Raw genomic sequence first — 13,696 nt, 5'->3', positions numbered from 1 at the left:
CCAACATGAATCTGGGAATCTGCAGGATCTGGAGAGATTCTGTATGGAGGAATGGTCTCTGATCTCTTGTCAGTTGTTCTCCAAACTCATCAGGCATTATAGGAGAAAACTCAGAGCTGTTATCTTGGGATAAGGTGATTGCAAATAGTAATAAAAGGTTGCCAATAATTGTGGCCAACATTTATTTCATAATGTGATGTCCCACCCCCCCGTCCCCCCCCCACTTTCAAATCTTTTACTTCAATGAAAGGTTAGATTTTTGCAAAATGTTTGAATGAAACATCAAAAGGATAAACGATGCAGATTTATTTTTTACAGTCATTTTTGATCATATTTACCAGGGGTGCCATTAATTCTGACCACAACTGTATGCATATACATATACACACACACACACACACACACACACACACACACACACACACACACACACACACACACACACACACACACACACACACACACACACACACACACACACACATATATACACACACAATGTCACAATGATTTGTGGATTTGTCTTAAAAAAAAAACTTTTATTCAGCAAGGATACGTTTAATTGATCAAAATGTACAATAAAGACATATAATGTTACAAAATATTTTATTCTCAAATCTGTTCTTTCAAACAAATGTTTTGAAAAAATGTGTCAAGGTTTCCACAAAAATATTCCTCAGCACAACCATGATAATAATAATAAATGTTTCTTGAGCTAATCATATTATATTGATTTCTGAAGGATCATGTGACACTGAAGACTGGAGTAATGATGCTGAAAATTCAGCTTTGATCACAGGAATAAATTATATTTTAAAATATTTTTTAATTTGTTGTAATATTTCACAATATTACAGTTTTCACTGTATTTTCGATCAAACTTCAATCCCCAAACTTTTCAACAGTAATACATGTATATTATATATACAGTATATAGTTTAGAAGCATGTTTCACCATCACAGGAAGTTCGATGTGTGGTTTTTCTAACACAAATAGCATCAGCACACACATGCGGCGCCTGCAGACGCCTGGCCGCTGGAGACCTGAGAGCCGCAAGTATGTAGCGTATACTCGCACGCATGCACACACCAAACTGGCTGCCATACACACAAACTGAAGTGTGCCAGTGACACATAAATCACTATCTTTGAATGCTCATGCTCAAATATACATGTAGTATATAAATATTAACTTATACTAAACATAAAGTGTTCAAGAATTACAGCCATTGCACTTTGTCTTGGTCATTTGTGTCCTCCAGAAGAAGCTATTGTAATCAAAATGTACCCTTTTTACTTTCTTAAAGGAGACCTTGTATGCCCTTTTGTCTAGATTTTGTTCTTGGGCTGTACTAAAATAGGTTTTCATGCTTGAATGTTCAAAAAACACATTATTTGTCCCATATTCTCCATTGTTGCAGCTCCTCTCTTCCCAGTCTGTCAGTAACGCTCTGTTTAGTTCCTGTCTCTATGAAGCCCCTCCTTCTGAAAAGCACACTGTACTCTGATTGGTCGACTGGAGCAGTGTGTTGTGATTCGTCAAGCGTGTTTGGGAAATGTCCCGCCCCTCACCATAACATGAGTTTCAACACACTACTAACGAACTTAACCTGGCCCCGCCCTTTTATTCTGCGTATGAATTATTTAAATGAGTAATATTGTGACGTGTTTGTTCGTTTCAGGGAATTCAGAAACAGTGACACTGATATAGAGAAGAACTCTGTAACTTTGCCGAGCTTTTTCATACTCAAACAGTAACATTACACACTAAAGAACATGAACATATAAAACAAGTTTAATAGGACCCCTTTAATGCACATCATTTAATGCTGATTAATGTTAGTTTAATGGCAAAAAAGGAGCCATTTAAAAAGAAGCATTAGCAATTGGGCTGCGCTTTCATAAAGTTCAGGATCTCCTCTAGAGCGGATTCAACCACAAGCTGGAGAATTATATTTTTACTGTTCAATATACTCTTTTGAAAGTTTATTCAGTTTTAAAATGTGCAATGTATTCATTCAGCAGACGCAAAGAGATTCCAGAAAATGTCATTTCTTTTCCAGACGGTTTTCTCTTTGAATTTTCCGTCTTAGTCAGATATGTCTGCTGTTTATTTCCAGTATGATATCAGCCAGTACCCACAAATCCCATCTGATGTGTGTGTGTGTGTGTGTGTGTGTGTGTGTTCCTGTAGATGTGAACCTGCTTGAGTTCTGGGAGCCGGATGTGTTTAACTACACGACTCTCCTGCTGAGCGAGGACAGAGGTGTGCTGTACGTGGGCGCTCGAGAGGTCATCTACCAACTCAACATGAACAATGTGTCAATCAAGAGCAACCAGGTGACAATTATTCCTGCCATGTAATGTAGCTGGAATCTCTTTTAAAGACTCTTTATGTTGGTCACAGTTAGCAGACAGTGTTGTGATGTTGTATTGACTGATCTATTTCAGCTGATGTGGAAAGTTCCAGAGAACGACATGTCAATGTGTATTTTAAAGGGGAAATCTAAAGAGGTAATGTGGAAAAATGTCTTCGATCTGAATATTTCATCACTGATGGTGGAATCTTTGTAAATATTTGATCCAGAGGATGAAATGTTTTTTTGTGCTTGTGTGATAGACGGACTGTCGAAACTATGTTCGAGTTTTGCAAGTCCTGGATGAAGACAATCTGTATGTTTGCGGGACTCACGCGTTTCAACCTATCTGTGATTATCTGGTGTGTACAACTCTTAATATTCACTAATTAAACCTTCAAAACATTTCAAAACATTTCAAGTGTCAGCCAACACTCAACTGTGGAAGATGTGTACAAGTTTTTAATCGGGCAACATTAAGCGTCCACTTTTTATCAGTGTTTTTTCCATCTATTTTCTCCAAATGGATTTTGAGAAATTCTTCAATAAAGGGTTTTAAGTTTTGAACCAAACTAACCAGCTCGCAGATAGATAACATTACAAATATTTCGAATAACATTTGAAGCAAAGAAATATTTGAACATTTTGGGGAGAAAGGGCTTTGTGAGCATCTTTTATGAAGGAATGAGCTATTCTGCACATAAAGCATTACAATATTACGGCCTCAAATATAATAACACTGGGAATTATTAAATGCAACTATTAAATGCAATTTAAAAAAAAAAGATTTAAATGCCACTAATACATGGGTTCTACAGAAGCATATAAAATCATTCTCAAACTCTTTGTATAACGATCCAGTGATATTTAGTATTATTTTAGAAATACAGTATGTGTGTTTATATATATATAAGAGTGAATCACAACTGAATCCTTGATTTCATTTTGAAAGATTCACACACCAAAACGAGACAATATATACGAGAACTGCATTATGGTTTCAGTTAACAATGGCCACATTGCTGAGATCTTTACTTTTGGGAACTCAGCTGTTCCGCTTCATATAGTTTTAAACACAAAAGTATTATCATCAATTTCAATATGTGTGGCATTTTGGTTTCTCTCTATTGTCAGAAATTTCCCTGATATTTTGATAACAATGGCCCTGTTACTAAATTTCTGAGTTTAAATACAAGTTTCCTCTTTTTGTTGTCATAGAGACCGACAACAGGGTCATGTGACTAGGGTTGGGTACCGAAACCCAGAGACAGATGCCAGTGCTGTGATATTGCCTATCACAACTATTATGGGTTTTCAACCACATAAGGTTTATTTTAGGTTTCAGACATTCAAATAAACATAATATTAGCAAAACAATGTTTATAGTTTGTAAAATACACAGTGATGGCTATGGAAGCGGCAATAACAATCCTTTCAATTATAAATGAATGACGTGTTTAGATACACATTGTGTAGGTAACTATAAAAATTACTCTATTCTTCTCACACTTCTCCAGCCACTTTAAAGTATTTCGGGAGAAGTGGATGAATTGACGTGTTGACGGATACAATTCTCTGAACTGCGGTGCTTAGCCTTCTAACATTGTGCGTACATTGTGCGTTATAGATCAACTAACATGAATGATCATTATAAAGGTTTCTTAAATGAAAACCACATTCACTTATGTATTTAAGAATAAAAATATCAGCCAATGACTGACTGACATGTAACGCAACCAATCATAGTTTGTTTTGTTCGCGTCATGTTTAGTGTGAAAATGTGAAGTCGACGTCCCTACAATAACAGATCGGCATATACATCTAATAAATGAATCATTCAAGCAACAATAGAGCTGTGAACTTCACATACTTTTGAAATGCAGCATTCAGTTGATCCTGATAAGAGCTCATTGTCACAGTTGTCACAGCAAAAAACATGAAAAGGATTTCTGACATTTAAAGCTGGTTTGTAGCATACCAAGAATACAGACTCTGCTGTTATTAGTACTGTAGTGTTTTTTTAGTGAAATTATTGTAGTTGGGTTAGGTGGCTTGGGTTTTATTGTGAATTTATGATGTAAATTTGTTGTTTTATATTTAGACTAACATATACTTAAAAATTTGAAAATATACAATTTTAAGAATTTTTTTATTTTGGTTTTTTAATATCATTCACCATCGTTTTAAAGCTCTTTTTTTTTTTAAGTATCGGTTCAGGCACCTGTACAGTTTTAAAAGTATCGATTTGGCACCGGTATTGAAAAAAACAAAAAAAACGATACCCACCCCTACATGTGACTCTGGTGTCTGAACTATTCATTTACATTAACGCATTTGGCTGACACTTTTATCCAAAGCGACTTGCATTGCATTCCAGGTCTACATATGATGCTTTATATCTGTTCCATTTATTATTTTACATTTACAAAATAATAAAGCTTAACCGTAATGTTCTGATGTCTCTTACCCGCTCATTTCTCTTTAGTCTTTGCAGAATTTCAGTTTGCACAACAGACCAGAGGATGGCAGGGGGAAATGCTCCTTTGACCCGGGCCAAAGTTTCACTACCGTAATGGTTGGTAAGTTCACCTGCAGTTTCCTTCTGTTACCTAAACCAAATGTGCAGGACACCCTCAGTGTTACGTCTGGTTTTCTTCATATCCTCATATTTCCAGTAGTAGTGTGTTAAATGCTTGTGTTTTCTTGTTCAGATGGCGAGTTGTACTCGGGAACCGCTTATAACTTCCTGGGGAGCGAGCCGATCATCTCTAGATCTTCTCCGTCTCAGAGTTTACTGCGCACTGAGTATTCCACGTCCTGGCTCAATGGTACGCGCAAATGTTTCCATTACAGTAGACGATGGTATAAAAACAATATACTGTATAAGTACATATACAGTGGATAGTATAAGTGAACCACAGCCATGCTAAAGTTGACTAAAAAGAGGAATAAAAAATCATCTTTTGGAAATTGATCTTAATGCCTTAATTTAAAAAATGAGGAAAAATCCAACCTTTAAGGACACAATTTTTCTTTGTGAATGAATAATGTATCGTAAATATATAAATGTTCTTCCTTAAAATACAGGTTGCGTAAGTCAGGACACCCCTATATTAAATTCCCATAGAGCCAGGCAGATTTTTATTTTTAAAGCCCAGTTATTTCATGGATCAGGATACTATGCATCCTGATAAAGTTCCCTTGGCCTTTGGGATTAAAAAAGCCCCACATCATCACATTCCCTTCACCATACCTAGAGATTGGCATAAAAGTTCTAATTTCTCTCTCTTTTTTTATCTTACCACAAATGTTTGAATGGTATCATGGTTTAATGTAAAAAAAAAACTACTAAAAATGACAAAAGCAATTTTTTTTTAAACTAATTTTAAACCGAAAACTGATATAAAAGCGAATTCAGAATAGTAATAAAAAACTATAACAGTATATAAATGATCCTAAAGCTCAGTTGTGACTCTGGTTGCCTGTGCAGAGCCCAGTTTCGTGTTTGCCGATGTGATCCGGGAAGGGCAGAACAGCCCGGATGGAGATGACGATAAGATTTACTACTTCTTCACGGAGGTGTCGGTGGAGTACGAGTTCTTCGGCAAGCTGCTGATCCCCAGGATCGCACGTGTTTGTAAGGTGAGATCATCCCTGTACTTACTCTTATTTCCGTCTTGTTTCCTTTATCTTCCATTTCCTTTCCAATGAAGGCATGATAATTGATTTGTTCCGCATGTTTAGGTTTTTTAGTCCCTCAGTAAAAATCATCAAACTTCCTTCTTTGTCACTTAAGATGGATATCTTATGTAGATCTAGATCTTATCTAGATCTCTCATTTTTTGTTTTTCATTCTTTTAACATCTTGCTTTCAGTTTCTCTGTTTACTGCTAGAGAATCAACATTTGATCATATGGCATTTTCGTCACATAAAAAACATTCAGAGCTAAAGATAACTCAAAGATATTCTTGCAAGCCATATTTTTTGACAAAGTTTGGTGCATATTGATGTTCAGTGCTGTTGAAATTAGCAGAAGTTTCTGTTGATTCTTTGAAATATTTGGTAATTATTACATCCGGATGAACAGAGACATAATTGAAAACAAAGCAGTGTGTTTTGTATGTTTTTGAATAAAGTCTCTTCTGCTCACCAAGGCTGCATTTATTTGGTCAAAAATACAGTAAAAACAAAAATATTGTGAAATATTATTACAATTTAAAATAGCTGAATTGTATTTGAATATATTGTAAAATGTCATTTATTCCTGTGATCAAAGTTGAATTTTCAGCATCATTACTCATTTTCGTAATTAAACTCGTAATTACTCATCATTACGTTCATTTTAACGCCCTGCTATAAACAAAACGAAACACCTGATGAGCTGATGAAATAAAACTTCACCTCTACACAGTGTATGTGATGACAGAAGCCTTTCAGTGCTTGAGGCAGTTGTTAGTTTTAGTTCCAGTTCCAGTTGTAATGAGATATTTACTTTATTAACAACATTGTAAATGACACCATGCAGATGTGCCATTCCTATAAAGTGTGTCACGTCTCTTGTTATAACAGGGTGATCTTGGAGGCCAGCGGACTCTACAGAAGAAGTGGACGTCGTTTCTGAAGGCTAAACTGGTTTGCTCCATGCCTGAGCTCAACTTTGTCTTCAACGTGGTTCATGATGTGTTCATTCTGAAAGCCCCTCACTGGAGAGACACCGTCATCTATGGGGTCTTTACATCTCAGTGGTGAGGTTTAGCTCAGTTGTTTATGGTTAGTTCAAGAGTAAATACAAAATGCCACAGTCCTAAATGAGCATGTGTGGCATTTAAAACCGCTTGTTCCAGTTGAGCTTGATTCATTCGAGTATGTCTGTGAGTCATAACATCACCTGGATCTGAGTAATTGGATTAATGCAAAACAAAAGTGATAAGAAGAAGTGGTAAGACTGGATGTTTTAGTGAAATGCATCTCTTGTTTCTCTGTGTCAGGGGCAATGTTGGTCTGTCTGCGGTGTGTGCGTATAACATGAGTTCAGTGCACGAGGTTTTCTCCAAAGGGAAGTACATGCAGAAGGCCACGGTGGAACAGTCCCATACCAAGTGGGTCCGATTTAATGGCATCACCCCGAGTCCCAGACCCGGAGCGGTTAGTATTTGCCCAAAACATGGATTTCAATGGTATATATCGGCTCACATGATCCTTAAGTTTAAAGCGTGCTGTGAAAGAGAATTAGTCATGGAATTGAAATAAAATAAAATGAAATAATAATGAAATAATAAAATAAAATATAAAATCAACTCTGAAATATAAAATATAATATAAAATAAAATGAATAATGAACTACATGCAAATATTAAAATAACACACACACACACACACACACACACACACACACACACACACACACACACACACACACACACACACACACACACACACACACACACACACACACACACACACACACACACACACACATTATATATATATATAATATACCACAATGTATAGGTTTGTACATCAATTATTCAAACATATATATAAAATTGTAACTCAAAATTAGCAATAAATAGTACATATTTGAAATAAGGAGAAACTAATATTTGTTAATCAGCCAGGCAGGAAGAATTAAGCTAATAACATCACTCAATATAAAATCAACTGTAAAATATAATATAAAATAAAATTAATAACGAACTACATGCAAATATTAAAATAAACCAAACACACACACTATATATATATATATATATATATATATATATATATATATATATATTATGATTTATATATATAATACACCACAATGTATAGGTTTGGACCATCAATTATTCAAACATATATAAAACATTGTAACTCAAAATTAGCAATAAATAGTACATATTTGACTTAAGGAGGAACTAACATTTGTTAATCAGCCAGGCAGGAAGAGTTAAGCTAATAACGTCACCTATTAATTGCTCTATCGCTAATCATTTGATTTGATTATTATCCGTTTCAGTGCATCACCAGCCTGAACCGCATGCAGAACATCAACTCGTCCCTCCAGCTGCCGGATAAGACTCTGCAGTTCGTGCGGGACCATCCGCTGCTGGAGGACCCTGTGCTGCCCATCGGCAACGGCCCGCGCCTCATCACCAAAGACGTCAACTACACACAGATCGCTGTGGAGAGAGTTCAGGCCCTCGATGGAAACCTCTACGATGTGATTTTTACCGCCACCGGTGAGTGAATGCAGTGAAAAGATGCGAAAACCACTGGATGTGAAAGTCTGGTTGTGATTTGTTTCTTTACAGCAGGGTTTCCCAAACGGGTGTTCGTGATATGAATGTAAAATTAAAATGAATAGTCGGGGCTGCTCGATAATCGCGACATGATACGCTGTATCATGCGTCTCTGTTCACTGTGAATGCAGCGTACTTCATCTCTGCTTGTGCTGCAAGTTAATGTGCATTCAGGAACACAACGTGTGCTAGCTTTACTTTATTATACATCATTTTCCAACATGTTTGTTCACTGAAGTTTGCAGCATTTCAGCAGTACTCCGCCAAAATAAAAGCTTGAGGATTAGAAATGTTTACAACTTGAGCGTTTGAACATGAGGATTTTAATAAATAAATATTATTATTAGTAACTTATATTGTAAATGAAGCATTATGATAAATATCAAATATTCATTTTTAATTTCTTTATTTACAATTCTAGTTTAAAATACTATTTTTTCTTTCTTTATATAAAAAATATAATAATAATAATAGTATTAATAATAATAATAAAATAGTATTAATAATAATAATAATAATAATATATACATACTAATTATGATAATTATAATAATAATATATTATAAATAATAATGATCAAATAAAATATAATAAAAATAATAATTATTATTTAATAATAAATATATAATAATAAAATTGTATTATTCATAACAGTACTATATTATATAGATCATTATTATGATAATAATAATATCTTGTATAAATAAGTTATGATAAGTGTTATTATCATTATTTATATAATATATATATATATATATAATATATAATAATAATAATAATTAGTAGTAGTATAATTATTTTTTAGATAATATATTATTACTATTAATATTATTTAATTTTGATTGGATTGGACTAAAACACCAGTATGAATGCAATGTGGACTGAGACACTATCACATTTAAAAAGAGATTGGAGTCTACTTGAAATTTCAGCTACAAAGTCAAAACAAACAATTATTTATAAAATATTACATATTATCTGTTTACTTGCTTGTCATGAGACCATTAACCGACATCAGAGAAGCATGAACGTGCAAATTATTGGAATATTAACTTAAAATCTCAAGTAAAAAGTTTTGAGTGACACAAAAGTTAGTGAAGTTCGTCTTTTCAGTAAAGTGTGGTGATGGGAATAGAGTGTCATGATGGTGATATAGATGTCGTGATGGTGATAGAGATGTCGTGATGGTGATAGAGATGTCGTGATGGTGATATAGATGTCGTGATGTTGATATAGATGTCATGATGGTGTAGAGATGTCGTGATGGTGATAGAGATGTCGTGATGTTGAAAGAGATGTCATGATGGTGATAGAGATGTCGTGATGGTGATATAGATGTCGTGATGTTGAAAGAGATGTTGTGATGTTGAAAGAGATGTCGTTATGTTGAAAGAGATGTCATGATGGTGATATAGATGTCGTGATGGTGATATAGATGTCGTGATGTTGAAAGAGATGTTGTGATGTTGAAAGAGATGTCGTTATGTTGAAAGAGATGTCATGATGGTGATATAGATGTCGTGATGGTGATATAGATGTCGTGATGGTGAAATAGATGTCATGATGGTGATATAGATGTCGTGATGGTGATATAGATGTCGTGATGGTGTTTAATCATTGAAAGAGCTATTAAAAGCACAAACACCTGCGCAAGAGACGCTGTTCACAAGGCGACGTGCGCTCCGAAATGGACTGCAACGAGACAAGAAAAGTATAGGCTACTTAACTTTGGGCTTCATGTGCGCATCTAAACTATCAAATATACGTAATAATATAAATTACCAGCTATGAGATTCACTGAAACACAGTTTATTCATTTAAACAGTTTATGTCTTAAATGGACGTAAATAGTTAGGAGAAAATGATGGTGCATCAGTCACCTATTAGAGCTGCACTCGGTCTTAAAGGGGCAGCGCCTAATAAACCTGCTGACGATAGAGCCATTAATGTGAATCAAACAACAAAAGGTACTCACAGCTCTTGAATGAATAACTTAAACTTGTCCACTCAGAGACATATATTGTGTAAATCAAGTTTTTAGTTTTCAGTTCAAATAATTCAATCCAAGTAAATGGAACTCTCACAAGATGTCACCAAAATCACTAATAATATCTTGTATAAATAAGTTATGATAAGTGTTATTATCATTATTTATATAATATATATATATATAATATATAATAATAATAATAATTAGTAGTAGTATAATTATTTTTTAGATAATATATTATTACTATTAATATTATTTAATTTTGATTGGATTCCTAAAACACCAGTATGAATGCAATGTGGACTGAGACACTATCACATTTAAAAAGAGATTGGAGTCTACTTGAAATTTCAGCTACAAAGTCAAAACAAACAATTATTTATAAAATATTACATATTATCTGTTTACTTGCTTGTCATGAGACCATTAACCGACATCAGAGAAGCATGAACGTGCAAATTATTGGAATATTAACTTAAAATCTCAAGTAAAAAGTTTTGAGTGACACAAAAGTTAGTGAAGTTCGTCTTTTCAGTAAAGTGTGGTGATGGGAATAGAGTGTCATGATGGTGATATAGATGTCGTGATGGTGATAGAGATGTCGGGATGGTGATAGAGATTTCATGATGGTGATAGAGATGTCGTGATGGTGTAGAGATGTTGTGATGGTGATATAGATGTCGTGATGGTGATATAGATGTCGTGATGGTGATATAGATGTCGTGATGGTGATATAGATGTCGTGATGGTGTAGAGATGTCGTGATGGTGATATAGATGTCGTGATGGTGATATAGATGTCGTGATGGTGATATAGATGTCATGATGCTGATATAGATGTCGTGATGGTGATAGATAGAGATGTCGTGATGGTGATAGAGATGTCGTGATGGTGATAGAGATGTCATGATGGTGTAGAGATGTCGTGATGGTGATATAGATGTCGTGATGGTGATAGAGATGTCGTGATGGTGATATAGATGTCGTGATGGTGATATAGATGTCATGATGGTGTAGAGATGTCGTGATGGTGATAGAGATGTCGTGATGTTGAAAGAGATGTCATGATGGTGATAGAGATGTCGTGATGGTGATATAGATGTCATGATGGTGTAGAGATGTCGTGATGGTGTAGAGATGTCGTGATGTTGAAAGAGATGTCATGATGGTGATAGAGATGTCGTGATGGTGATATAGATGTCGTGATGGTGATATAGATGTCGTGATGGTGATATAGATGTCGTGATGTTGATATAGATGTCGTGATGTTGATATAGATGTCGTGATGGTGATATAGATGTCGTGATGTTGATATAGATGTCGTGATGTTGATATAGATGTCATGATGGTGTAGAGATGGCATGATGGTGATGTAGATGTCGTGATGGTGTAGAGATGTCGTGATGGTGATAGAGATGTCGTGATGGGGATATAGATGTCGTGATGGTGATAGAGATGTTGTGATGGTGATATAGATGTTGTGATGTTGATATAGATGTCATGATGGTGTAGAGATGGCATGATGGTGATGTAGATGTCGTGATGGTGATAGAGATGTCGTGATGGTGATATAGATGTCGTGATGTTGATATAGATGTCATGATGGTGTAGAGATGTCGTGATGGTGATAGAGATGTCGTGATGTTGAAAGAGATGTCATGATGGTGATAGAGATGTCGTGATGGTGATATAGATGTCGTGATGTTGAAAGAGATGTTGTGATGTTGAAAGAGATGTCGTTATGTTGAAAGAGATGTCATGATGGTGATATAGATGTCGTGATGGTGATATAGATGTCATGATGGTGAAATAGATGTCATGATGGTGATATAGATGTCGTGATGGTGATATAGATGTCGTGATGGTGTTTAATCATTGAAAGAGCTATTAAAAGCACAAACACCTGCGCAAGAGACGCTGTTCACAAGGCGACGTGCGCTCCGAAATGGACTGCAACGAGACAAGAAAAGTATAGGCTACTTAACTTTGGGCTTCATGTGCGCATCTAAACTATCAAATATACGTAATAATATAAATGACCAGCTATGAGATTCACTGAAACACAGTTTATTCATTTAAACAGTTTATGTCTTAAATGGACGTAAATAGTTAGGAGAAAATGATGGTGCATCAGTCACCTATTAGAGCTGCACTCGGTCTTAAAGGGGCAGCGCCTAATAAACCTGCTGACGATAGAGCCATTAATGTGAATCAAACAACAAAAGGTACTCACAGCTCTTGAATGAATAACTTAAACTTGTCCACTCAGAGACATATATTGTGTAAATCAAGTTTTTAGTTTTCAGTTCAAATAATTCAATCCAAGTAAATGGAACTCTCACAAGATGTCACCAAAATCACTCTGTCCCCTTTAAATCTTTTAGAAAATGATGTAAGTGTATCGAATTATATCGAATCGAATCGTATCGTTGGCTGAATATCGTGATATATATCGTATCGTGAGCTGAATATGGTAAATGGTAAATGGACTGCATTTATATAGCGCTTTCACAGACCGAATGGCCACCAAAGCGCTTTACATAGTTGCCTCACATTCACCCATTCAGACACACATTCATACACCGACGGCGGTGCAAGGCGCCACCCAGCTCGTCGGGAGCAGTTGGGGTTAGGTGTCTTGCTCATGGACACCTCGACACTTGGTCAGGTGGAACCGGGGATTGAACCACCAACCTTTCGGTTTGTAGATAACCTACATGAACCACTGAGCCACTGCCGCCAGGAATATCGTGTATCGTATCGTATCGTGAGATTAGTGTATCGCTACAGCCCTAATAGAGATGTCGTGATGGTGATTATAAATGTCATCATGGTGATAGAGATGTTGTGATGGTGATAAAGATGTCATGATGTTGATGTGTTCTCAGATAAAGGTTTCCTGCACAAGTCTCTGGTGTTGGAGGGAGAGGTTCACACGGTGGAGGAGATCCAGCTGCTGAAGAACTCTGAGCCAATCAAAACGCTTTTACTCTCCACACGGGCGGTAAGAACAGCTCAGATTCATCTTATCAGTGATGTGAACGTTTGAGAGATGAATCATGTGA

At 35.7% G+C, this 13,696-nt stretch overlaps 1 protein-coding gene across 8 annotated transcripts in view; it reads left to right on the top strand.

Annotated features, from left to right (window-relative positions):
* Positions 1-13,696, top strand: part of sema4d (sema domain, immunoglobulin domain (Ig), transmembrane domain (TM) and short cytoplasmic domain, (semaphorin) 4D) — a 63,621-nt gene that overhangs the window by 38,376 nt on the left and 11,549 nt on the right. For all 8 annotated transcript variants that reach the window (XM_077233514.1, XM_077233515.1, XM_077233516.1 and 5 more), the window contains 10 exons: positions 2,195-2,340; positions 2,452-2,514; positions 2,621-2,719; positions 4,843-4,936; positions 5,069-5,185; positions 5,848-5,999; positions 6,928-7,103; positions 7,347-7,503; positions 8,360-8,582; positions 13,520-13,635. In XM_077233514.1, coding sequence (XP_077089629.1) covers positions 2,195-2,340; positions 2,452-2,514; positions 2,621-2,719; positions 4,843-4,936; positions 5,069-5,185; positions 5,848-5,999; positions 6,928-7,103; positions 7,347-7,503; positions 8,360-8,582; positions 13,520-13,635 — 1,343 coding nt within the window. The remainder of the gene's footprint in view (positions 1-2,194; positions 2,341-2,451; positions 2,515-2,620; positions 2,720-4,842; positions 4,937-5,068; positions 5,186-5,847; positions 6,000-6,927; positions 7,104-7,346; positions 7,504-8,359; positions 8,583-13,519; positions 13,636-13,696) is intronic.

This window comes from Siphateles boraxobius, unplaced genomic scaffold (genome assembly GCF_051911475.1).
Source record: "Siphateles boraxobius isolate OS27281-9 unplaced genomic scaffold, OSU_SipBor_1 18, whole genome shotgun sequence".
In the NCBI taxonomy this organism is placed as follows: Eukaryota; Metazoa; Chordata; class Actinopteri; order Cypriniformes; family Leuciscidae; genus Siphateles; species Siphateles boraxobius.
The sequence above is the reverse complement of the archived record's forward strand: the minus strand, read 5'-3'. Positions and strand labels throughout refer to the sequence as shown.